This window comes from Coenobita brevimanus, chromosome 59, assembly GCF_032717465.1.
Source record: "Coenobita brevimanus isolate Jiangsu-jjx chromosome 59, ASM3271746v2, whole genome shotgun sequence".
Lineage (NCBI taxonomy): Eukaryota > Metazoa > Arthropoda > Malacostraca > Decapoda > Coenobitidae > Coenobita > Coenobita brevimanus.
In genome coordinates this window covers 14,035,552-14,061,164 of record NC_137012.1, presented here as the reverse complement: position 1 = coordinate 14,061,164, position 25,613 = coordinate 14,035,552, and the positions used below count along the sequence as shown (strand labels likewise).

At 44.0% G+C, this 25,613-nt stretch overlaps 1 protein-coding gene across 1 annotated transcript in view; it reads right to left on the bottom strand.

Annotated features, from left to right (window-relative positions):
- The window catches only part of Nup133 (nuclear pore complex protein Nup133), a 600,491-nt gene that overhangs the window by 248,880 nt on the left and 325,998 nt on the right, over positions 1–25,613 (bottom strand). Inside the window, exons 9-10 of the mRNA XM_080274695.1 lie at positions 16,449–16,611; positions 15,825–15,827 (exon numbers count right to left, since the gene is read on the bottom strand). Coding sequence (XP_080130821.1) covers positions 15,825–15,827; positions 16,449–16,611 — 166 coding nt within the window. The remainder of the gene's footprint in view (positions 1–15,824; positions 15,828–16,448; positions 16,612–25,613) is intronic.

The window sequence follows — 25,613 nt, the reverse complement described above, 5'->3', positions numbered from 1 at the left end:
CAAACAAAACCCTAAGCTTTGGAGATTACAATATATGGAGAAGAGACAGAAATTTGTAATATAGCTACATTGGTCCAGAGGGAAAAGATTTAAATAATTTAGATCATTTTGTGGTAGGTGGTGGCAACCATCATCCACTCACTTGATGTAGTGCTGCCTACTTCTTCCTTAGCCTTTATCATTCTTTTTCTGTACCTGCCCTCCTCTCTTTCTATATCTCCCATCTTTCCTGTCACTTCTTTTTGCTTTTCTTTCCTTTACAGCTGGCATTACATTGAGTGACAACCCAAATGGTTTCCTGTAAGCCAAGAAAACATTTACAAGGCTGGGTGGTAACCATATAGCAAAACCATACGTGCTTCCTGCGTGTCAACAAGTGGGTTGGTGGAGGGTTAGTGCCCCTCCCCGTAAAACAAATAACTCATAGTCAAATGGCCACCCCTTACGGGATTGTTGCGTCTGGCAATAGATAGATAGATAGTTCTGGTATTAACCAAGAAAAATCTACAAGTCAAAGACATACAAGTAGATATACTGTCACAAGCAGAACTGATTGCATTTGAGACTAACACATCTGAAGGGAATATAATTGTGGCAAATTTATACATGATACCCAAAACAAACACCTCGGAAAGAGGCAAATATTCTGGCAGAAAGTACAATTCAGAGTTTATGAGCCCTACTATAAACAAAGGAAGAGAAATATGAAAGAATTATATTAACTGGAGATTCCAATACAAATACATATTGGAATACTCTAAATGTAAGATGCTATGAAAGCTGTTGGGATCAAAAGCTCCTAGACCTTGTACAGGAGTTTTTCTTAATCATCATCATCATCATCATCATCCGGACCTCCTTTCCCACCCAAGGGCAGGGTGACGAGTAGCAATGTCCAGACAGCCCAAATTTGCCCAATCCAATGGGCCACGTTTCCATTCACTCATCACTCAAGCCCCTGGAATCCTGGCTCTATCGCATATGCCAAAAACAATCACCACGTTCTGCAGCTTCAAATAAAAATATCCGATTGAGTCAATCTGGATCCTGCCATGTTAAAAAGGGATGCCAAAATCCCTGATCATGCACTTCTCCTCACAAAATTCATCCAGCCAGCTCGAACTCATGTCAGTTCCCTAGCCTCACCGACTTCCAAACCTCTCTTCCTCACACATTCATCCACCATATCTCTCCACCTTCTCCTCGGCCTACCTCGCCTCCTCCCTCCTTCAAATTTGCTCAGATACACCTTTTTCACCACTCTACTGTTATCCATTCTCTCCATATGACCATACCATCTCAGTACACTCTCTTCGATTCTGGTGTCCACCGACTTCCTTACTCCACACCTTTCATGAATCACATTATTTCGTATCCTATCCACTTTCTGTACTCCACATACATTCCTCACAAGTACCATCTCCACTGCTCTTACTCTTGATTTTTCATTTTCATGCCACACCATAATTTGACATCCATATGTTGAAGTTGGCACTAACACTCCCTCATGTAAGCCTCGTGCAGCTGCAACACTCAAGCCTCTGTTTCTTTTCAAGGCCTTCATTGCATCAGCTACTTTTCTTCCTTGTGTCACTCTACTTTCAACTTTTTTTGCACATTTTCCTCTCTTTTCTACCACTGTACCCAGGTATTTGAACTCTCACCAATTCCAGTCTCTCTCCATTCACTGTATCATCACACTGGGAGTCACCTTCTCTCTCAATAACCATCACTTTACCCTTTTCTACATTTACTTTCAAAGCACGATGCTCACAGACATCAGCAAAACTCTGCATTAGCCTACCAAGTTCTTGTCCAGTACTTGCAAGCAGTACTGCATCATCAGCATATAAAAAATTTGAGATAATCCATCTCTCATCATTTATTACCAACGCCATCCCTCTCTCCATTACTCGTGTTTTTACTTCTCTCATCACCTCATCCATGTATAAACTGAACAACCATGGGAACATCACACAACCTTGTCACACACCCACACTGATTGTGAACCATTCACTTAGATGCCCATTAACCCTTACACATGCTAACCGGTTGTTGAATGAGGAGTTTGACTGGGACAGGGAAGGTTTGGAGCCAGCAGATCCAGTGTCTGGCCCTTGGCCTTTGATTGATACTGCTACTGTGAGTGAGGCAATAGGCAGGATGAGGGTGGGGAAGGCAGCAGGTGTGTCTGGGTTGACTGCCGAAATGTTGAAGGCCTCAGGCGATATAGGGGTGAGTTTAGTCACTGACCTGATAAATAGGATTATTTATGAGTGTGTTGTCCCAGATGATTGGCCGAAGAGTGTAATTGTAAATATATGTAAAGGGAAGGGTGATGCCCTGGAAAGAGGAAATTATAGAGGTATAAAGCTTTTAGATCAGATAATGAGGGTAATGGAGAGAGTTTTAGAAGGTATGATTAGAGAAAGAGTGAATATTGATGAGATGCAGTTTGGGTTTATGCCAGGTAGGGGGACCACTGATGCCATTTTCATTGTTCGACAGCTTCAGGAAAAATATATTGGTAGGAGAAGGGATCTTTATTTTGTTTTTGTTGATTTGGAAAAGGCCTTTGACAGAGTCCCTAGAGAGGTGGTGAAGTGGGCAATGAGAAAGCTTGGCTTGGAGGAGTGGCTGGTTAGGGTGGTTATGGCCATGTATGTGGGTGCTCACACCCAGGTGAGAGTGAATGGAGATTTGAGTGATGAGTTTTCCGTGAATGTTGGTGTGCCTCAGGGGTCAGTCTTGAGTCCCATGTTGTTTATCATGGTACTTCAAGCCCTTTCACGTGACTTTAGAAATGGACTCCCGTAGCAGTTGCTGTATGCTGATGATTTGGTGTTGATTGCAGAGAATGAAAGGGAGGCGGAGGAAAGGTTTAGGAAGTGGAGAGATGGTATGGGGCAAAAGGGTTTAAGGGTAAATGCAGATAAAACAAAAGTGATGATATCTAGGGTAGGTGGCAGTACTGTCAAAGACGAGGGAGAGTGGCCATGTGCAGTTTGCCACAAGGGCATGGGAAGTAATTCCATCTTGTGCGGTGTATGTGATAAATGGGTGCATAAGAGATGTAGTGGTATCAGAGGGAGATTGCGAGATAATGCTGATTTATGTGTACGGCATGCCGGGGTGAGCAGGTGGAGATTGTCAGACGTGAAAGGATTGAACTTGCTGGTGAATCTCTTGAGTGTGTGGAAGAGTTTTGTTATTTGGGAGACATGTTGTGTGCTGGAGGTGGGGCTGGAGCTAGCTCTGTGGCTAGGGTGAGAAATGGTTGGAAGAAGTTGAGGGAGCTCTTGCCTCTCCTGACATTGAGAGGGCTCTCCCTATGTGCTAAGGGTTCTTTGTATGCAGCATGTGTTAGGAGTGTAATGCTGTATGGCAGTGAGACCTGGGCAGTGAAGGAGGAAGATATTCGCCGGCTCAGACGTACAGAAATGACAATGATTAGGTGGATGTGCAGTGCGTCCCTGAGTCCAAGGCCTGGAGGGGCTGGGTTTACAATGGAAGAGTTGAGAGGTTGGATGGGACTGAAGTGTATTGGTGTTGTGATGAGGAGAGGTAGATTGAGGTGGTTTGGACATGTGGAGAGGATGGGGGATGATAATTGGGTGAGGAAGGTGAGAAGGGTTAATATTGGGGGTGGGGTTATGAGGGGTAGACCAAGAAAGACATGGGACGAGGTCATTAAGTGTGACCTTAGGGTTAAGGGACTGAACAGGGAGGCTGCAATGGATTGTGCAGCGTGGAGAGCCGCCATTAGGTGACCAAGGCCAACACATGCAAGCATGTTGGAGCCTGTAAAAACGAAAACGATGCTTCGCTACCATCATAAAAACTCTTGACAGCACCTAGCAGCTTACCATCTACACCATACATGCGCAAAACTTTCCACAATCCCTCTCTGCCTACTTTGTCGTATGCTTTTTGCAGATCCATGAATGCCACAAACACCTTATGGTCCTTCTCACAAGCCTTCTCTGCTACGTGTCTCACCACAAATATTTGATTCACACATCCTCTGCCACTCCTAAAGCCACCCTGTTCATCACTCACTAGGACTTCTAATATCTCTCTTACTTTCTCTATAATAATTCTTCCATATACCTTCCCTACCCCCTGGGGGTAGGGGGGTTTTCAAGAGTACTCCCCCAGTATCCCTGCTTGTCGTAAAAGGCGACTAAAAGGGTTGGCGGAGGGTTAGTGCCCCTCCCCGGAAAACAATTAACTAAAAAAACAAACAAGAAGCCTCGGACAAGGACTGACCAAAAGATGACGACCCAGGACCGGACAAAAGACTTGGTAATGAGTACATGGAATGTAAGAGGAGCGAATGATGAGGTGAAAGAGAGAGAGATTGTCCAGGTGCTTGAGGGTGCGAAAGTGGATGTATGTGGAATAACTGAAACAAAATGGAAAGGGGAAAGTGTGAGAGAATGGGAGTATGGATGGGGTATATGTGCAGGAGTAGGTGAGAATGAGAGGGCAAAGGAAGGAGTATGTATAGTTGTGAGTAAAAGATGGAAGAGGAGCATAAGACAGTATGGATCAGTTGGGTCAAGGATTGTGTGGGTAAAGTTGAAAGTTGGAATACAAATGTGGGCGATTGTGTGTGTGTATGCGCTAACGCAAGATCGTGCTAGAAGAGTGAGAGAAGAGTTCTGGACAAATGTGGAAGTGTGCATGGAAAAGTTTGGAAGGAATGAGAGAGTGTTTTTGATTGGTGATATGAATGGTAAAGTTGGAAATGTGAAGGTGGATGGAATAGTTGGTGAGTGGGGTGTGCCTGCTGAGATAGATGAGAATGGGAGTGCGTTAGTGGACATTTGTGCTGGGAGGGGGTTGTTGATAGCCAATACCCTCTTCAGGCATAAAATGATCCAAAGGTATACATGGCGAGTGATGAGAAGGGTGGGTGGTGAACTGAATGAAAGGAAGGCAATGATTGATTATGTGTGTGTGGATGAAAGGATGCAAAGATGTGTAATGGATGCAAGAGTGTATAGAGGTTGGGGGAGTGGACTTTCTGACCACTACTTTGTGGTGGCAAGAATTAGAATGCAAGTAAGATGGAGGAATAGAAGAAGGGAAAGACGAGAGGAAGGAGTAGTTGCAAGGAGAGTGGAAAGGTTACAAGAGGATGAGAAAAAGGCAGAGTATAAGAGAGAAGTGGAGGAACGATTGGGCAAATATGAATTGGAGCAGATGGGAGACGTGGAAGGTGTGTGTAAGATATTTACAGAAGAAATATGTGCAGCATGTGATGTGGTGTGTGGAAGGAAGAGAAGACGGAGGGGGGTGCAAGGAACAGCGTGGTGGACTGAAGAGGTGAAACAGGATGTGGCACAAAAGAAGAAAGCATACAATGAATGGATGAGAAATAGGGGCGTGGAAGAAGTTGAGAGGCGGAAGAGGGAGTTATATGTGGAAAGAAAGAGAGAGGTGAAAGATTAGTAAGAGAGAGTAAGAAGAGAGTGGATGAGGAATTTGGAAGGAATTTGAGTGTAAAGTGGAGGGACTGTAAGAAAATGTTCTGGAAAGAGGTGAAGAGAGTAAGACAGGGTGGAAGTGAAGTTAGCAGGGGAGTGAAAGATAAAAATGGTAGATTACTAGTGGAGAAGGGAGAAAAAGTGAGCAGATGGAGAGAACACTTTAAGGAATTGTTGAACGTAGAGGATGGAAGTAATGCGAGTATAAGTGGCTGGGGAATGGCTGGGAGAAGGAGGGAGGTGAGAAGACAGGAAGAAATCAGTAGGATAGAAGTTGTGGAAGCAATGAAGAAAGTTAAATCGGGGAAAGCCCCAGGAATTGATGGAGTGTGTGGTGAAATGATGAAGCATGGGGGAGAGATAGTAGTAGAATGGATGTGGAAGATGTGCAGATTGGCCTGGGAGGAAGGTAGAGTCCCAGAGGATTGGAAGTCAGGTATAATTATTCCCTTGTACAAAGGAAAAGGGGAAAAAGAAGTGTGTGGTAATCATAGGGGCATTTGTCTTCTTAGTATAATAGGAAAAGTGTATGGTAGAATACTTATAGACAGGGTTAGAGAAAGAACAGAGAAATTAGTTGGAGAAGAACAGGGAGGCTTTAGGAAGGGAAGAGGTTGTGTAGATCAGATATTCATTCTTAGATCTTTAGTGGAAAAGTTTCTAGAGAAGGGAAAGATGTTGTATGCGGCTTTCATGGATTTGGAGAAAGCATATGACAGGGTGGATAGACAAGGATTGTGGAAAGTGTTAAGAATATATGGAGTAGATGGGAAGTTGTTGAATGCTGTGAAGAGTATGTACAATGGTGCGAAGGCTGCAGTGCGTGTGGATGGTGAACTAAGTGAATTTTTCTCTTTGAAAGTTGATTTGAAACAGGGATGTGTCATGTCTCCATGGTTGTTCAATCTGTACATGGATGGGGTAATAAAAGAGGTACAAGGTAGGGTAGTGGATGTTGGAGTGGCCCTGGTGAGAGAGGATAGTGTTTGGAAACTCCCTGTACTGTTGTTTGCAGATGATACTGTGTTGTTGAGTGAAGACGAAGGAGAGCTGCAAGGCTTGGTGGATGAGTTTGAGAGAGTGTGTAAGAAACGGAATCTAAAGGTGAATGTAGGGAAGAGTAAGGTGATGGTCTTTGAGAGAGGTGAAGTCAGTGAATGTACAGCGAGGTTGGGTGGTGAGGAATTGGAAAATGTGAGTACGTTTAAGTACTTGGGTAGTGTGATGAGTAAGGATGGAGGTTTGGAGGGTGAAGTGCTTGAAAGGGTACAGCAGGGAAGAAAGGTTGCTGGTTCTTTGAAAGCAGTGATAAGAAACAGGGAAGTGAGCATGGAAGTGAAAAAGTTACTACATGACAGTATTGTGATACCAACTCTAACGTACGGAAGTGAAGCTTGGACATTGTTGGAAGGACACAAGTCAAGAGTGAGAGCAGTGGAAATGAGTTATTTAAGAGAAGCCTGTGGAGTCACGTGGAGAGACAGGCTGACGAATGAGTATATAAAGGAGCGTTGTGGTGTGGATGTGGATGTGATAGGAAGCGTTATGAGGAACACACTGAGGTGGTTTGGCCATGTGGAGAGGATGGAGGGTGAAAGACTGACAAAGAGAGTGTATGTGAGTGAGGTGGAGGGGGGAAGAGGGAGGGGGAGGCCGAGGATGAGATGGAGGGATGGGGTGGAGAGGTATATGAGAGAGGGGGGTGTGAGTTGGGAGCAGGGCAGTGAAATGGCGGGGGACAGGGCGACTTGGAGGCGATTTGTTTGTGGCCACCCCAAACGGGATTGAGGCGTCTGGCAATAGATAGATAGATAGACCTTCCCTACCACACTCAATAAATTTATGCCACGATAATTCTTGCACTCACTTCATTCACCTTTATTTTTGTACAGGGGTACAATCACAGCCTTTTTCCACTCTGCAGGCACAGTTTCACTCACCCATACCTACTTACGTATCTCCAACAAGCACTTCATTCCACTCTCTCCACTACACTTAAGCATCTCTGCATACGCCTCAGCAACCCCAGCTGCTTTCCCATTTTTCAGCCACTTCACAGCACTCCTGACCTGTGCGAGTGTCATGTCTCCTGTGACTGCATTCCTCCTCTGCACACCCCCAAAACCAGTCATGTTTACAGCCACTCTGCTCTCTCTATTCCCATTCATCAGGCTTTCAAAATATTCTTTCCGTCTGGTCCTTACTTCATCTCCATGGGTTAATAATCTACCATCTACATCCTTCATACCAACACATTTCTTTCTGCTTTCACTTCTACATACAACATATATATGAAAACAACAGAAAAAGGGGACATGATGATCCACCATTAATAGGACCGCGCCAACAGAGGACCGAGTGGCAAGAGTGAAAGATGAGCTTTGGATGAGTGTAGAAGCATGTATGGACAAGTCTGAGAGGAGTGAGAGAGTGTTTTTGATTGGAGACATGAAAGGCAAAGTCAGGAATGTACAAGTGGATGGAGTATTTGGTCAGTGGGGTGTGCCAGCTGAAGTAGATGGGAATGACAGTGCTTTGTTGGACATCTGTGCTAGTAAGGGGTTAGCAATAGCTAACACCTACTTTCAGCATAAGATGATCCACAGGTATACATGGAGGGTTATGAGAAGGATGGATGGTGAACTTGTTGAACGAAAGGCAATGATAGACTATGTGTGTGTGGATGAACGAATGAGAAGACAAGTGGTGGATGCAAGAGTGTGGAAAGGGTGGGGGAATGGAGTCTCAGGCCATCACTTAGTGATGGCCAAGGCTGCAAAGAAAATGGCTGAAGAGACGAAGGGGAAGACAGGAGGAAACAGCTCCTGTGAGAAGAGTGGAGAAATTGCAAGATAGTGAGAGAACGGCAGAGTATAAGAGCATAGTGGAAGAAAGATTGGGAAGGTATGAGTTAGAGCAGATGGAAGGGGTGGAAGACGTATGTAAGATATTCACGGAAGAGATAGGTGCAGCATGTGGGTTGGTTTGTGGAGTGAGGAGGAGATGCAGGGATGTGCAAGGGACAGCATGGTCAAATGATGAGGTGAAACGAGCTGTGGAACAAAAGAAGAAGGCATATAGTGAATGGCTAGTGAGTACAGGTAGGGGAGAAGATGAGAGAGAGAAGAGAGAGGTATATGTGATCAGGAGAAGGGAGGTGAAGAGATTGGTGAAGGAGAGTAAGAAGAAAGTGGATGAAGAATTTGGGAGGAATCTGAGTGTGAAATGGAGGGAGAGTAAGAGATTGTTTTGGAAGGAGGTAAAGAAAGTAAGGCAGTGTGAAAGGGAAATAGTAGGGGACTGAAAGACAGGAATAACAGATTGTTGGTGGAGAAGGGAGAGAAATTGAGGAGATGAAAGGAGCACTTTGAAGATTTGTTAAATGTAGAGAGTGAGAGCAGTGCGAGTATAAGTGGTTGGGGAATGGCTGGGAGAAGGAGGGATGAGGGGAGGGAGAAAGAGATCAGTAGGGCGGAAATAGTGGAAGCAATGAAGAAGATCAAGAAGGGAAAGGCCCCAGGAATTGATGGAGTGTGTGGTGAAATGCTGAGGTATGAGGGTGATATTGTAGTGGAGTGGATATGGAAGTTTTGTAGACTGGCTTGGGAAGAGGGAAGGGTTCCGGAGGACTGGAAATCAGGTATAATTGTTCCTTTATACAAAGGAAAAGGGGAGAGAGAAGTTTGTGGTAACCATAGGGGTATTTCCCTTCTTAGTGTGACTGGAAAAATATATGGTAGAATACTCATTGATAGGGTTAGGCATATAACAGAGGAGTTAGTTAGAGAAGAACAAGGGGGATTTAGGAAAGGAAAAGGGTGTGTTGATCAGATATTTGTTTTAAGATGTTTAGAGAAGTACCTAGAGAAGGGAAAGAAAGTGTATGCTGCCTTCATGGACTTGGAGAATACTTATGACAGAACAGATAGACAAGGTATGTGGAAGGTACTGAGAATATATGGAGTGGAGGGGAAATTGTTTAGAGCTGTGAAGAGTATGTACGAAGGAGCTAGGGCTATGGTGCGAGTGGATGGTGAGCTGAGTGAGTTCTTTGATCTCAGTGTGGGACTGAAACAGGGTTATGTGATGTCTCCATGGCTGTTTAATATATACATGGATGGTGTTGTAACGGAGGTGCAAGGTAGGGCAGTGGATGTGGGGCTGGATCTAATGAATGAAGGTGAGATTTGGAAGATTCCGATGTTGTTGTCTGCTGATGATACAGTATTGTTGAGTGAAGATGAATGGGAGTTGCAAGGTTTGGCGAATGAATTTGGGACAGTGTGTAGGAAGAGGAATCTGGAAGTTAATGTAAACAAGAGTAAAGTTATGGTGTTTGAGAGGAATGACGTCACAGAATGCACGGTGAGGTTGGATGGTGAGGATATGGAGAATGTGAGTGCATTCAAGTACTGTACTTGGGTAGAGCGATGAGTAAAGTTGGAACCTTGGGGGATGAAGTGCATGAAAGGGTACAGCAGGGAAAGAAGGTTGTTGGTTCACTGAAAGCAGTGATGAGAAATAGGGAGGTGAGTATGGAAGTTAAGAAGTCACTGCATGATAATATTGTGATCCCTACCCTGACATATGGAAGCGAGGCATGGACCTTGCAAGAGGGGAACAAGTCAAGAGTGAGAGCAGCGGAAATGAGCTCCTTGAGAGGAGCATGTGGAGTGACATGGAGGGACAGGTTGACGAATGAAGAAGTGAAAGAACGTTGTGGGGTGGATATGGATGTGGTTGAGAAGATCAGGAGAAATACACTGAGGTGATTTGGACATGTGGAGAGAATGAAGAATGAAAGACTGACTAATTGGGTGTATGTAGGTGAGGTGGAGGGAGGGAGAGGTAGGGGAAGACCGAGGATGAGGCAGAGGGATGGAGTTGAGAGCTATACGAGGGAGGGGGGAGTGAGTTGGGGGGAGGGCTGTCAAATGGTGGGTGACAGAGCGACTTGGAGGCGTTTTGTCTGTAGCTACCCTTTGCGGGATTAGGGCGTCGGGCTATAGATAGATAGATAGATATTTATCAGCCAAGATAATGATATCAACAATATAATGTATCACCTTCCATTCAGCACAAGTGACCATATAGTATTAAATTTCAACTTCAAGATTGCATATGATATAGTTAGCATTAGTGAAAGTTATAAAATGAGCCTAAACTACAAAAAGGGCAACTACCATGACCTAAAGAAGTACTTCATAGAAACAGGTTGGGAAAAGGAGCTTAGAGGACAATATGTACATGTTATAAATTAAAAAGTCTGTGAATTATATGAAACAGGAATCCAAAATTATATCCCTCAGCACAAAAGAAACAGAAATAAGGATAAAGAAGTGGTTTAACACAGAATAAAAAAAATAAAAAAAGAGACTTGCTGTGGAATGGATACAGAAGACACAATAGTGAGAAGGCATATAACAACTACAAGCAGGCATGAAATGATTATAAAAGGATAAGGACAAACTCAAAGGGAGTTTGAGGAAAACATAAATAAAAGTAGTGATCAACCAAAGCTTTTTTACAGCTATACTTGAAGCAAAACGAAAGTTAAAATACAGTCCATCATGGATGAGGAGATAACCTATATCCACAAAAAAAGGTATTTGAGAAGTTCTTAACAAAAATTTCCAATCAGTTTTTACAGAAGAGAGCAATTTTGTGAGAGATGACAACAACATGCATGCCCACGCACCTTACCAGATATAAGATTAACGGAACAAAAGGCACAGGAAAAGTTGAGTAAATCAGACAAAGGAAAACCAAATGGTCCTGATGAAATTTCAGACTGGGTGCTACATGAATGTGCAGAAGAGTTAAGCAGACCAATACATTTAATATTCAAGGAATCCTTAAGTCAAGGTAAACTACGAGATATTTGGAAGAAAGCAAACATTGTTCACCTATTCAAGAATGGACAGAATACATGCAACTACTAACCAGTATTCTTGACCAGTTTTGTAGGTAAGGTACTAGAAAAGCTAATAAGAAAAATTTGGGTAAACCATCTAGAAAAATGCAATATGATAACAGGAAGGTAGTTCAGTTTTTAAAAAGAAAAATCATGTGTTACAAATCTATTAAGCTACTATGGTAGAGTTGCAGAAATACTACAGAAAAGAGAAGGATGGGTGGACAGTATCTGTTTAGATTTTAAGAAAGCATTTGATTTTATGGACACTGTACCATCAAGGAGGAATCCAAAGTAATCTGTTCTGTTGGATGCAGGATTTTCTCAGAAAAAGGGAAATGACAACAGTACTAAGGGGTAATTACTCATCTTGGAGGGAAGCAACTAGCAGACTTCCATAGGGCTCAGTGCTGGTACCAATAATGTTTTTAGTATATACATATAATACTGACAGGAACATTGGAAATGGAAGCTATCTAAATATGTTGACTGATGATACAAAAACACAAAGGAGAATTACAAACACAGACTCTTGCAGACAGCTACAAGAAGAATTAAATAAGTTTCAAGAATGAAGCAATAGATGACAAATGGAATTCAGTGTAAGTTTGGTAAAAGTGGAAAAAGACCAGATTGGGATAATAAATTAGGAAGTTCAACCCTACATATATCAGAAAATGAGAAGGACCTAAGAGCGATTATCAGTAACAGACTATCTCCGGCTTACCACTTACGTGATAAGGCACGACACATGCACACACTACTTGCTAAGATATGAATAACATAATGTATAAATGAAGACAGGCTGAGAAAGATAATAACATCATTCATTAGACCAACCCTGGAATATGCATCAGTGGCCTGGAATCCTAATCTCAAAAAACAAATAGATACAACTGAAAAAGTACAAAGGGCTGCTACAAGATGGGTACCAGCTTAAAGGATCTATGCTATGAAGAAAGACTAGAAAAACTGAACCTACCAACACTATAGGAGAAAAGAAAAAGAGAAGACATGATTATGCTATATAAATGCATCTCAGGGAAAGAGAAAATAGACATCAGTGAGTATATAACCTATGGGCAGGGATCAGCAAGAGGACACTGCAAAAAACTGCGTAAAAAGGAAGATGACAAAGATGTAAGGAAATTCAGTTTCCCAAATAGGGCAACAAATCAGTGGAATGCACTACCAAATGAAATAGTGTGTGCCAGGACTATTCATAAATTTTAGGATATGTGTGATAAAAACGGTTCAATACACAGGGCAGTACGAGCCTGACTCATTCCTGTAAAGATACAATCAGGTAAGAACACACACACAGGAGACAAGCAGTGGTGGGGAAGGTTGGGGGAATGGAGAGGGAGACAACAGGTGATGGGAGAAGGCAGGGAGACAGGGAGGGAGACATGTCTGGCAGTGCTGAGTGTGGTTAGGGGATGAAGGAGGGACGGGTGAGAAGAGAGGGGATGGGGGGAGGACAGGAGGATGGGGAGAGCTTCGTTTCAAACATAAGAAGTGGCGGGGTGTCACACTAGCGAGACGACAGACATTCAAAATGTTCGGATTGTGGGAAAGTTCCCCTATTTCTTGCGTTTGGTCCAGCGAAGCACCAGACATCAATGTGCCGGATAACTGGGAATGTGTGTACAACAAGGGCCTCAAGACTGACCCCTAATGCACACCAACATTCATGGAAAACTCATCACTCAAATCTCCATTCACTTTTACCTGGGTGTGAGCACTCACATCCATAGCCATAACCACTCTAACCAGCCACTCCTCAATCCCAAGCTTTCACATTGCCCACTTCACCACCTCCCTAGGGATACTGTCAAAGGCCTCTCCAAATCAACAAAAACAAAGTACAGATCCCTTTTCTTTCCCATTTACTCTTCCTGAAGCTGTCGAACAATGAATATGGCATCAGTGTCCCTTTCCCTGGCATAAACCCAAACTGCATCTCATCAATATTCACTCTTTCTCTAATCATACCTTCTAGAACTCTCTCCATTACCTTAATTATCTGGTTCAAAAGTTTTATGCATCTATTATTTCCTCTTTCCAGGGCATCACCCTTCCTCCTGTACATATTTACAATCACACTCGTCAGCCAATCATCTGGGACAACACACTCATACATAATCGTATTTATCATGTCAGTAACTAATCCCACTCCTTTCTCCTGAGAACTTCAGCATTTCAGCAGTCAATGCAGACACACCTGCCACCTTCCCCACCTGCCTCCTGCCTATTGTCCTGCTCATAGCAGCAGCAGCAATCAAAGGCCAACAGCCAAACACCGAATCTTCTGATTCCAAACCTTCCCTGTCCCAGTTAAACTCCTCATCCAGCAACCGGTGATAATGTTCTCTCCAGGCATCTTTAATAACCCCATTGTTCACCACTACCTTTCCTTCATAATTTTTCATGCACTGCTCACCTGTGGCATCCCTGTTTTTCCTCTTCATCTGATCTGCCACTTTAAATATCATATTTTTCCTTTTCACACTATTTAGATTATCCAGTAGAGTGTGAGACTCAGATTTTGACCTGTTATCCAGTAAGTCTCTGAGACTCAGATTTTGACGTATCCCTTTTCTAGCCCTACGCTTGGCAACCAAGTATTCCTCTTTGTTACCATCATTTTTCCATTCCTGTAAATGCCTTTTCTCCTTAACTGACACTTCTACACTATCATCCCACCACCAAGTTATGTTAAGTCTTGGGGGGGCCTCTTGTCCATCCACACAATGAAGCAGTAACTCTCAGGAGATTGTTTGTGAGAGCTCTGTACTGTTCATTAACACTTCTGTCAGTCACCACTCTACTCATCTCACTATAGAAGGCATCCCTTACTGCTTGGTTTTCAACTTCCATGTTTTCCTCCTAGGTGCATAGGTCCTCTTTTTCATCACCCACTCCTTAAGCATCATGTCATATACCAATAACTTGTGTTGCTGCATACATTCTTCACTCCCTACAGCTTTAACAACACTCACCAACCTCCTATCAGCCCTCCTGACCAGGAAATAGTCTATCTGACTACTATTTCCCCCCAAACTTGTATGTAATCAACCTACTCTCTGTTTTCCTAAAATGTGTGTTGCACACAATCATGTTCACTGCCTCCCCATACTTGAGTATCCTCTCCTCCTTCTCATTTCTTGCACCATATGCGCATCCCCCATGTACCCCTTCCTATGTGTTATGACAGCCAAAATGATCTTTTCATTCTGGACCTCTCTTCCTTCAGTTCACTGTGGGTACTACACATGGAAACCCTGTATCTGATGAGTGCTGGCCACAACCACCTCACTATCTACTCAGACAGCAATGGAGGAGACTGAGGAAGAAACTCTCATCCATCTCTGGGAGGTCAGATTGGGAATGGAATTATTATCATTACAAGCACCATCCCCTCACTCAATGCAGTACTGCTTTGGGTGTCTGCCCTTTCCCCTCTTCCTTTCTTCCTTCCTCTTCTGTCTTCCTTTCCTTTAATCTTTCCTCTTCCTTCTGCCTACAGGTGACTTTACACTCCCTCTTCTGTCTTTCTTTCCTTCATTCTTTCCTTTTCCTCCTACCTATGGGTGACTCTACACAGCGTGACAAGCCAAATGGTTTCCTGTACACCAGGAAACCATTTACTACGCTAGATGGTAATCATATAACCAAATTATGGTGCCTGGTGGTTTGGTGGGCAATTAACCCCTAGGCGCCGGTCCACGCCATTTGACGTGTTGGTAGAGGCCTGTGGTCCACCTCATATGACGTTTTTATTTTTCATGGACACGTTTGAACTTCATAGCATGCCATATGGACTCAGAGCATTGTCCTGGCATGGCTGGTGCACGGGGTCACGCTGATTGACCGAGGGAGGAGGCGGGGGGTTGGGAGGGCAGCCCAGCAGGGAGGAGGGCTGTGGTGGAGGGTGGTGGGAGGCCGGCGTAGGGAAAGTGTGGCCTTGAAACCAGCTGATACTGGTTCTGGGTAGGAGTAGGGGTTGGGAGGGGTAGGATGGGGTGGGATAGTGGGAAGGGCTACTAGGGGACCATGAGGGGTGTGGGGGAGAGTGTATCAGAGCTTGAGTACACTTGTACTGACCATAGCCAGCCTTTAGGGAGTATCACATTGTCAAGAAGTACTAAAAACAGTGAAATAATGTGTAAATAACTGTGAATACCTAAAAAGACATAAGTATGTTAGAAAATAAATATCACAGAAAACATACAATAAGCTGATCTTTATTAGTTACTTTATTGTGTTTTTTTTGCAGTTTTAGTTGTAATATTGTGTTCATACGGCATTGTGAATTAGTGAGCGCAACAAAGACACAATCAACACTTATATTGGCATGAGACATCATCCCTCCTCCCTCCACCAACCACCGCCAACACACCACCGCGACCTTGAACACGCTCAGCCCAGTCACCAAGCACCTGCTCCCTCACACCACACCACCACTTCCAAATCGCCAACAGAGAGTAGGTAAGCGCTTTATATGTGTTTTTTGTCATTTGTGATTGATTTGTAATGAAAAAAAATAATAATTTTGGGGAAAATCAATTATCTTAAAAATAACCCGGTTCTGGGAGGTGCATAGGTCTACCCATGCCCGGTGCCTAGGGGTTAAGGTGCTCCAGTTGTATTGAGCCTGTGTAAGTTTATATCCACGGGGTGGTTGGGGTTAATTGCTCACATAATGCCACTCAGGGATGAGTGAGGCTGGTCACTCTCATATTGAATGTCAGGACCAACTTGCCTAGCCCCAGGTTCCTACGCTCCTGGTGTGATGACATAGGATTGGATGATGGATGATGACAAGCATTTTAAGTGGTGCGGCATAAAGGATCCTGGTATGTTATTTTCAGTGATAAATATGGCACTCTGTTACTGCTCTGATGTTTAAAAAAAAAAAAAATCAAGTCTGGCAATTCAGATGAAGCTGACCCGGAAAGATACAACATTATTACATGTAAGGAAGATAAATCAACACAGGAATATTCTGACCTTAAGCTAAGAAAGAATGCGATGCGTACCCTGACTGAGAGAGATGATGGTGTGGTGTAGTTGAAGTGATGCAGACAATGCCATGGTTTGCAGAGAAGATAAGAGGAAGGCCCTGGGATCGACCAACACCTAAGATGCCGTCACCTGCTCCAGAAAACTCTACTCGATCTCCGGTATCTCCTTCCCCTACTGCTGTAAAAATATTTATTAATGGTATGCGCAAGAAATAAGCAAGAAACTGAAAGTCAGAGCAAATAAAGTAAGGCCATATTGCTTGAATGCAAAGGGTTTTTGTTGTTGTTGCTGATTAATCCCAGTCTGTCTGGCTAAGTGGACCCATCAACTGCAGTCAAGCAACTGCCCTCGCAGGCCCACCCCATGCAATGAATCAATGTTCCCTTGCAGTTGACAGTGCCTTGCCACAGTGAGTCACAAGAAAGATTGTGGACGTTTGATTGCCAGATGGATGATGCATTTGCACCTTTCCATCCAGTTAACAGGGGCACCATAATAAACTCCACAACATCCCATTACCTGTATTTGGTTGTTACCACCCAGTGTTGTAAACAGTTTCCTGGGATACAGGAAACTACCAGGCTTTTCACTCAGTGCACAGTCACCTGAAGTGGAAACATGAATAATAAGAAGTGACAGGAAGAACGGGAGAAATGGGAAGAGAGAACGGCAGACAGAAAAAGAATGATAAAGTTTATGGAAGAAGGAGGCAGCACTACATCAGGTAAAAGGACAATGGTTGCCAGCACTTACCACTTACTATTAGTAGCTTAATACTATAAAGGTAGTCCTTATTATGTTAAAGATGTGCTTCAAAATATCACAGCTTTTTCCTAACAACAGATGCTGTAAATTGGGTAAACTGGGAGAACTAGTTCAGCATCACAGGTAGCAAGGGAGGTCATGTGAGATTTTGTTTAATTATTCACTATTGGGTTAATTAAAAAAAAGAAAAGAAAAGAAAAAAAGGTGACTAATGAAGTCATACTCATGCTAGCTTCAGAATGCAACAGAGCACTGGCTTCCTGCCTGGGAGACTGACTGAAGAATTGCATAACTGTACTCTCCAAAACTGGGGTATCCTGGGTTAGTAAAGATGAAAGCTTGGAATAAAGGTAGGGTGATGTTTGTAATCCAATAGTTATAGAGTTTATTCAAAGAAGTGTTGACAAAAAACAAATCTTCTACCACTCATAAGGGCACTTTGGTAACAGGTGGCTACTGGTAACTGCCTGGTTGCTTTAATAACTTCTAGATAACTGTGCAATAAGGCAAATGAAAACAGGGCTGGAATGATTCTTATATATACTCATGTATATATATATATATATATATATATATATATATATATATTAATCACTCTAATATCCGGACGCCCAATAACCGAACATCCCCACTACCCGGACCTTATCGTCCTGGGATCAAACATTCCCAAAATGGTCCGAAAATCCAAAAAAATAAAAAAAATAAATCGATTTTTTGCCGTCCGCAATTTGAACTTGCCGCGCGCGCCGCGTGAGAGCATTGTTTTGGTTCGTCATTCCTCCGATGTCCGATAGAGCGCCGCTGCATCCTCCCCACTTCCCGCCTGTCTCTCACCACGACTGGACCTACGCTCTTCGCCATGGCTGCCCACGTGCTCGCTTTTGTGGTGGTGCCCTACCTGCTGCAAGGCCTCCTGCTGCTCTCTGCCCTCCTCTTAGTGTGTGTGATGATGGCCCCGCCTCCTGAGAAAAGGAAGAGAGTGGTGTTGACTCTGGAGAAGAAACGGGAGATATTGGAGAAAGCTGATGCGGGTTGGTCTTCTTCACGCATTCTCCGCGAGTTCAACCTGGCCCGGTCGACTTTCTTCGATATCAAGCGTTCCCGAGACAAGCTCATGCAGTACACGGCTGACTTCTTGTCGAGAAGCAAACGCAACGAGGAAAGGAAGGTTATGTTTACCCCCAAGTATGCAGAAATCGACCGCTCCACGTTGATTTGGTATCGACAGCAACGTGCAGCTGGTGTGATGGTACGTGGAATGGAGCTGAAGGCTGCTGCTGAGAAGTTTGCAAGGCTTCACTACGCCCTAGACTTCAAGGCATCCGAGGGTTGGCTCTTCGCGTTCAAGTTGCGACATGGCCTTACCATCCGTAAAGCACATGGAGAAGCATTGGACGCTAACGAGGATGGAGTTGACGAGTTTCGGCACAAGGTGAAAGGCTTGATCGACAGGGAGGGCCTCACTCTCGGTCAAGTCTATAACGCTGACGAAACTGGCCTATTCTATCGCTCGGTGCCAACGAACACTCTAGCCGATGAGACGGAGAAGCGTGTACCTGGCCGCAAGCTTTCTAAGGAACGGATATCTGCTTTGTGTTGTGCCAATGCTAACGGCATGCACCGGCTTAGGCCCGTTATTGTTGGCCGTGCAAAAGCAGCCTCGGTGCCTTCGTGGGGTGATGGATGTCCTTCCTGTCATATGGTACCATTCTTTGAAAGCATGGTTCACAGCTGTGATTTTCAAAGACTGGTTTCACCGTCACTTCGTCAAGGAGGTCATCCAGTACCAGACGAAGACACTGGGAATTCCTCGCGACCAGATAAAGGCTCTCCTTCTCCTCGACAATGCACCTGCCCACCCGTGCGACAAGGACTTGGTTGCTGAGAATGGCCGTATTAGGTGCATGTTTCTGCCACCTAATACGACTGCTCTCATTCAACCCATGGACCAAGGAGTGATCGTGGCAACAAAGCGCCTGTACCGTCGGAAGTTCCTGGACGAGATGATGGTTGTTCTCAAGGACGAGGAAAAGCGCAGGGAAGGACGTGACACTCGAGGCAAGCGGACTTTGGAAAACCTTCGCCGCTACAACAAGTCTGCACTGTACAACTGGGCTAGTGCATGGAAGGAAGTCCCTGTGAAAACTCTTGAAAATGGTTGGTCTCGTCTGCTTCTCGGAACAGATGTGGAGTACGATTTCCTAGGGTTTGACGTGGATGACTTCCATGCACGGCTACGTACGCACGGCGACGATGTTGATGTGGACGATGTTTGTGAGTGGTTGGACGACGACAAGGGCGATCCTGGGAATCAGACGTTGTCTGATATCGAGATCGCGTCTTCGGTTGCTGGTGTCAGTCCCAAACTTGAAGATTCCGACGACGAAGGCAATGATGATGCGTACTCCTCTCAGCAGGACACTACTCCAGCCATCCCCAAGCTGAGCGCACTCCAGGAACATCTAGAGTTCGTCCTAGACTACCTGGAACACCCGGACTGCGACAGGGAGATGGGGCCCTTGGGACTCGTGGAGGAAGTGCGTGCTTTCCGGCAGCGCATCATTGTCACGAATCAGTTCGCGACATTTCCCTTTTGTGAGAAGCCACGAACTATTAGTGGAAAACTCACTGTGTATCGCTCAGCTAACCGTTTCTCCCTCCATTTCGGAGTATACTTTTCAAATCATTCGTCACCGTTTTCAAAAAGTGACCGATTTAATGCACGTCACTAAGTGCGCTACTGAGCGATACAATTGTTTCTTTATCGTTCACCTCTACTTCCCTCAACCGTTAGCCACGCCTTGCGTCCTGCCCATACAATGTATTTGAATTCAGTCCAGTTGTTGCTGCGACGGAGAGAGGTCCTGTGTTAGCAGTGTGAGGTCAGCTAGTACCCAAACTCCACAGTTCTTCAGTACTTCCATCCTAGTTCAGCTTGGGTGATATGCAGCATTCATCGACTATAGTATTTCCTTTGTGTATTTCCTAGTTTTAAGAGTTTAGTTAAGGTGTTTTTCCCAGGCGTAAGTATTTAGCTATTGCGTGAGTGAGTGAGCGAGTGCGTCTCATTTAATTTGATTTGAATTGTAACGTTAAATTTATTTTGTGATTAATAAATTTAACAGTTCCTTTTTTGAGCTCAATGTAAAGTAAAATCTTGTTTCATTTAATCCAAATTAAGCTTATTTTCCATATAGCTCCTAGCTTGCATAAACGTTTGCTTTCATAACTGGTACTTAGACCAGTCTTGTTGTATTAACGTAAAATCCGTTGTGCCATAGGAGTTAAGCATCAGCAAGGACCTGATTATTGTTATTAGTATTAGTTATTTATTGTCAAGGGTGAAGTAACTTTCTCCAGAGGCTAACAGTACAGTAATTCAGCAATTGTGAGTAATTAGTCTCTGCTGTGTACTGTGGAGAAAGTTTATAAATTCTCGTTCTCAGAGAGTCGTGCGAAGAAGCAGCGTAAAGTAATCATTGCTTGATGAAGCAAGACAATCATTGTCTCTGCTCTTCAATATTATTGAATATTATTATCAATTTAAATAATATTTAACCATTTATTTTAAAATTGCTGTGTTATTATAAAAACCCCGTGACAATTGGCGACCTCATTCCAGGATATTAACTCCTAGCTCTAAAGCTATTCACGAGATAGTGCTCACTCATTCATATTTAGGTATTTATCATTAAAGTTTATAGGCACAAGCTTACTGGTGTTTACCCTTAATTTAGCAAGTGAATTTTGCTTTATTAATCAATAGAATACTTAACTCTAGTTTATTCTTGGTAACGCCACACGATTTTATTCGCTCCTGGGAAGTCACCGTACTCATTGTGTTTATTATTGACAATAGTCTTCCCAGTCATTTACATTTTTGATTTATTCTTTGCCAGTTAACTGGATAAGACTGGTCACCACTAGCTTGTGTCTGTACTCTTTACTTGTGTTTATTAGCATTCGTTTGCGAAGCAGCAATCAGTACTGAGTCGCTAGTTATTTAGATTGAGTTAGCGACATGGCTACCACCATATTTTTACAGGAAGCCAAAGATATGGGTCTTACAGACCCAACTGAAATTAAAGAATACATACTCTCACGGCATAATCAGGAGCAGCAGCGCGAGAATGATGCCCGCGAAGAGCGTAAGATACAGCGCGAATACGAGCGAGAACAGCGCGAACACGAGCGTGAACAACGAGACAGAGAACGAGAACACGAACGTGCCGAGCGAGAAGCACGAGAAAAACATGAACTTGAAGTGCTGAAGCTCAAGCGAGATTCCTTGGGTTCAGACACATCTGGTGCAGTTGGTTCAAGCTCCACGAGCGCTCTCCCTGCACATGTTATGGCAACCCCACACATCAAGCTTCCCCCATACAAAGATGGCGAGCGAATCGAGCCATACATAGCTCGATTTGAAGACATGGCTCAGCTTTACCAGCTCGATGATGCAGCTAAGCGGCTTCAGTTTCTTAGTCTGTTTGAGGGCCCTGCCCTCGATATTCTCCACAGAATTCGTGGAGACAATCTCACGTATGAAGTGATGAAAGCTGCACTCATTAAGGCGTATGGTCTCACAGTAGACGACGCCAAAGCTCAGTTCATGCGAGCTCGTCTCCAAGACAAGGAGACAGCTGTTCAGTTCCTCGACCGTCTCACTGCTTACCTAGGTGAGTGGATGGAGAAAGATGAAACTCCTTCCACGCGTGAGGGGATAATTGACCTTATGCTGCGTACACAGCTTGAGAGGTCGTGGCCTGCTGAGCTCATAGCACAGCTTAAGATCTGCCAGGTGAAAGATGCCAGCCAAATGGTAGAGAAGGCTGACGCATTCTTTACTGCATACGGGTATCAAGCTCGTAAGCAAAACACCTGGAGCAGAAAAGATACTGCCAAGTCTGGGAAGCCGTCTCAGACTGAACCCCAGCAACAAGGCCATTCTCAGAATAATGGCCAAGGTCCAAAACCGCAGTGGAAGGACCAGGGGCAAAACACTCAGAAACATGAGTGGAAGAGGTACAACAAGTACCCTAACCAGCAGCAGTATCAGCCACGCAACCGACCGTCGGGACAAACTTTTTCACCGCCAGCTCAAAAGAGGCAGGAAGCGAATGCAGCCTTCATTCCTCAGCAGCAGCACGGTGGTCATGTCCCTACCAGTGTGGGTACTTCCCCACAGTTCACTAGTCCCACAGTGACAGTGAACCCCCCTCCACAGATGGCCAATGTTCCATCTTATAATTCACAAGGCACAATGTTTGCCACATCAATTCAGCAGCCTCATGAGTGGCTAGCTGCTTCCTCCATAGGCCCTCCCACAGGTGACAGTACCTTCCTGGTTCAGCCAGGGTTTGTGGGAGACATTCCTGTGAAGGTCCTGAGAGACAATGGTTCCTCAGGTTGCTCTGTTAAGCAGAGTTTAGTTCGGCCTGAGCAGTATACAGGTCGACAGATCCATGCAAAGCTTATTGATGGATCAGTGAGATTGTTCCCTGAGGCATGTATCCAGGTGGCATCTCCATTTTATACTGGTACGACACTTGCAGTTGTCATGCCAGAGCCTCTATTTGACTTTATAGTAGGCAATATTCAAGGAGTCAAGGATAGTTGCTCCGATGATGGCGCTACTCAGACTTCAGCTGCTGCGGTAAAACGAGCCATGACTGAGGCTCCAGACTGTGTCACCCCAGTGATCATTGAATCGCCGCAAGATCTGATGTGTAGCCAACTTGTTGTGCAAGAACAACATTCTGACCCGACACTTGCTGCCGTGCGGAACAAACAAAAGGGTCGAGTGATTAAGTATTCACGGGGAGGTCGAGCCAAGTTCCTTCGCAAACAAGGACGGCTCTACCGTGAGTCACGAACACCCGAGGGCGAGGTTCGATTGCAGTTTGTCGTTCCCGCCAAGTACCGCCTAGCAGTGTTACAATGGGGTCATTGTTCAGCCTCAGGTGGTCACATGGGCAAAAGGAAGACCCAGGGCCGTATCCGAGCTGACTTTTTCTGGCCAGGGATGGGACGAGACATAAATAGTTTTGTCCGTTCCTGCAGTGTGTGTCAAAGTAACACCACTAATCAGGGACATGCCCTTCCTGTGCCGTTTCTAACCACACCTGTAATCTCTGAGTCAGTTGAGAGACAGGATAGTGGTAATGTGGGTGTAGACCTGATGTCTCACCTACTAGCTGCTTACTAACTAGCAACTGTTGTATGTTGGGTTCCGTAATAGGCATCCTAAGCGATTTGAGTAATCCAAGGACCAGCCTGGTTCCCAGTTAAAAGTGTAGACCTGACGTCTCACTCGTTGGCCCTACAGGACACAGTATATCCAGGGCTTGTACATACATGTATACCATAAGTTAAGGGGGAAGTTTGAGAACCTTGCAGAGACAGTCCGAGGCTGTGTATGAATTACCTTGTGGAATGTCTCGAGCTGTGGGCCTCTCTCAGGATTCCCGGAGAATGCACATTACTCACATGAGTGTTCACACCCACGGTGGGTGTTAAAACGTGACCTGCCCGAGATTGCGTAGCGATTTTCAGCTTCCTGTATTACTCGTAAGTGTAGAGTTAGGTTAACCAGTAAACCGCCCGTTCTAAGCAATTTGTGAATTCAAGAACTGGCACGTTTCCTGGTTAATAATGTTAGGTTAACTAGTAAACTGCCCGTTCTAAGAGATTTGAGTAATTCAAGAATTGGCACATTTCCTAGTTAATAAGCGTTAACCAGTAAGCTATAAGGGTTCTAAGCAATTTGTGAATTCAAGAATTACGTTTAATGGTTAATAATGACATAAGTACTGATTGCTAGGCAGAGAGAGAGAGAGAAAGAGACAGAAATAACAGTTTTGATGCTCCACCTTAATTCCTTTCGCAGGTGTAGCTGGTGGGTGCAGCATTGCCGTGCAGATCAGCTGGCCGTTCCTGTTGCATGCTGCCGCCCCTTCTCTTCTGCCTCGTCATCATTATTTTACTATAAATTTGTATTACTGTGTCATTTTACACGTAGGTACAGTTACACTACAACTGTCACACCTACACCGTGTATTACATACACTACACTACATAACAATTAGTTGTTAATGTAAATGTAGCGAACTTTCGCTCAGTTTGACCTGAGTACAGGATTTTCACAGTCGTCACGGAGTTTTTCCCTCAAGCTTGTTTCTATTAATGTAAATACGAGTTTTTTTCGCTCACTGGCGACTGCGACTTTCTCCTGTAGCAGGATAGCACACACACCACAGTGTGAATCTTGTGCGAATGACTTAGGATGTGTACATATATATATATATATCCACAAATTTTTTCCCATAAGGAAAAAATTTAACTTTCTAAGGGCGTAATGTCACGAATCAGTTCGCGACATTTCCCTTTTGTGAGAAGCCACGAACTATTAGTGGAAAACTCACTGTGTATCGCTCAGCTAACCGTTTCTCCCTCCATTTCGGAGTATACTTTTCAAATCATTCGTCACCGTTTTCAAAAAGTGACCGATTTAATGCACGTCACTAAGTGCGCTACTGAGCGATACAATTGTTTCTTTATCGTTCACCTCTACTTCCCTCAACCGTTAGCCACGCCTTGCGTCCTGCCCATACAATGTATTTGAATTCAGTCCAGTTGTTGCTGCGACGGAGAGAGGTCCTGTGTTAGCAGTGTGAGGTCAGCTAGTACCCAAACTCCACAGTTCTTCAGTACTTCCATCCTAGTTCAGCTTGGGTGATACGCAGCATTCATCGACTATAGTATTTCCTTTGTGTATTTCCTAGTTTTAAGAGTTTAGTTAAGGTGTTTTTCCTAGGCGTAAGTATTTAGCTATTGCGTGAGTGAGTGAGCGTGTGCGTCTCATTTAATTTGATTTGAATTGTAACGTTAAATTTATTTTGTGTTTAATAAATTTAACAGTTCCTTTTTTGAGCTCAATGTAAAGTAAAATCTTGTTTCATTTAATCCAAATTAAGCTTATTTTCCATATAGCTCCTAGCTTGCATAAACGTTTGCTTTCATAACTGGTACTTAGACCAGTCTTGTTGTATTAACGTAAAATCCGTTGTGCCATAGGAGTTAAGCATCAGCAAGGACCTGATTATTGTTATTAGTATTAGTTATTTATTGTCAAGGGTGAAGTAACTTTCTCCAGAGGCTAACAGTACAGTAATTCAGCAATGGTGAGTAATTAGTCTCTGCTGTGTACTGTGGAGAAAGTTTATAAATTCTCGTTCTCAGAGAGTCGTGCGAAGAAGCAGCGTAAAGTAATCATTGCTTGATGTAGCAAGACAATCATTGTCTCTGCTCTTCAATATTATTGAATATTATTATCAATTTAAATAATATTTAACCATTTATTGCAAAATTACCCTGATATTATAAAAACCCCGTGACAATCATCAATCGCCAGAATC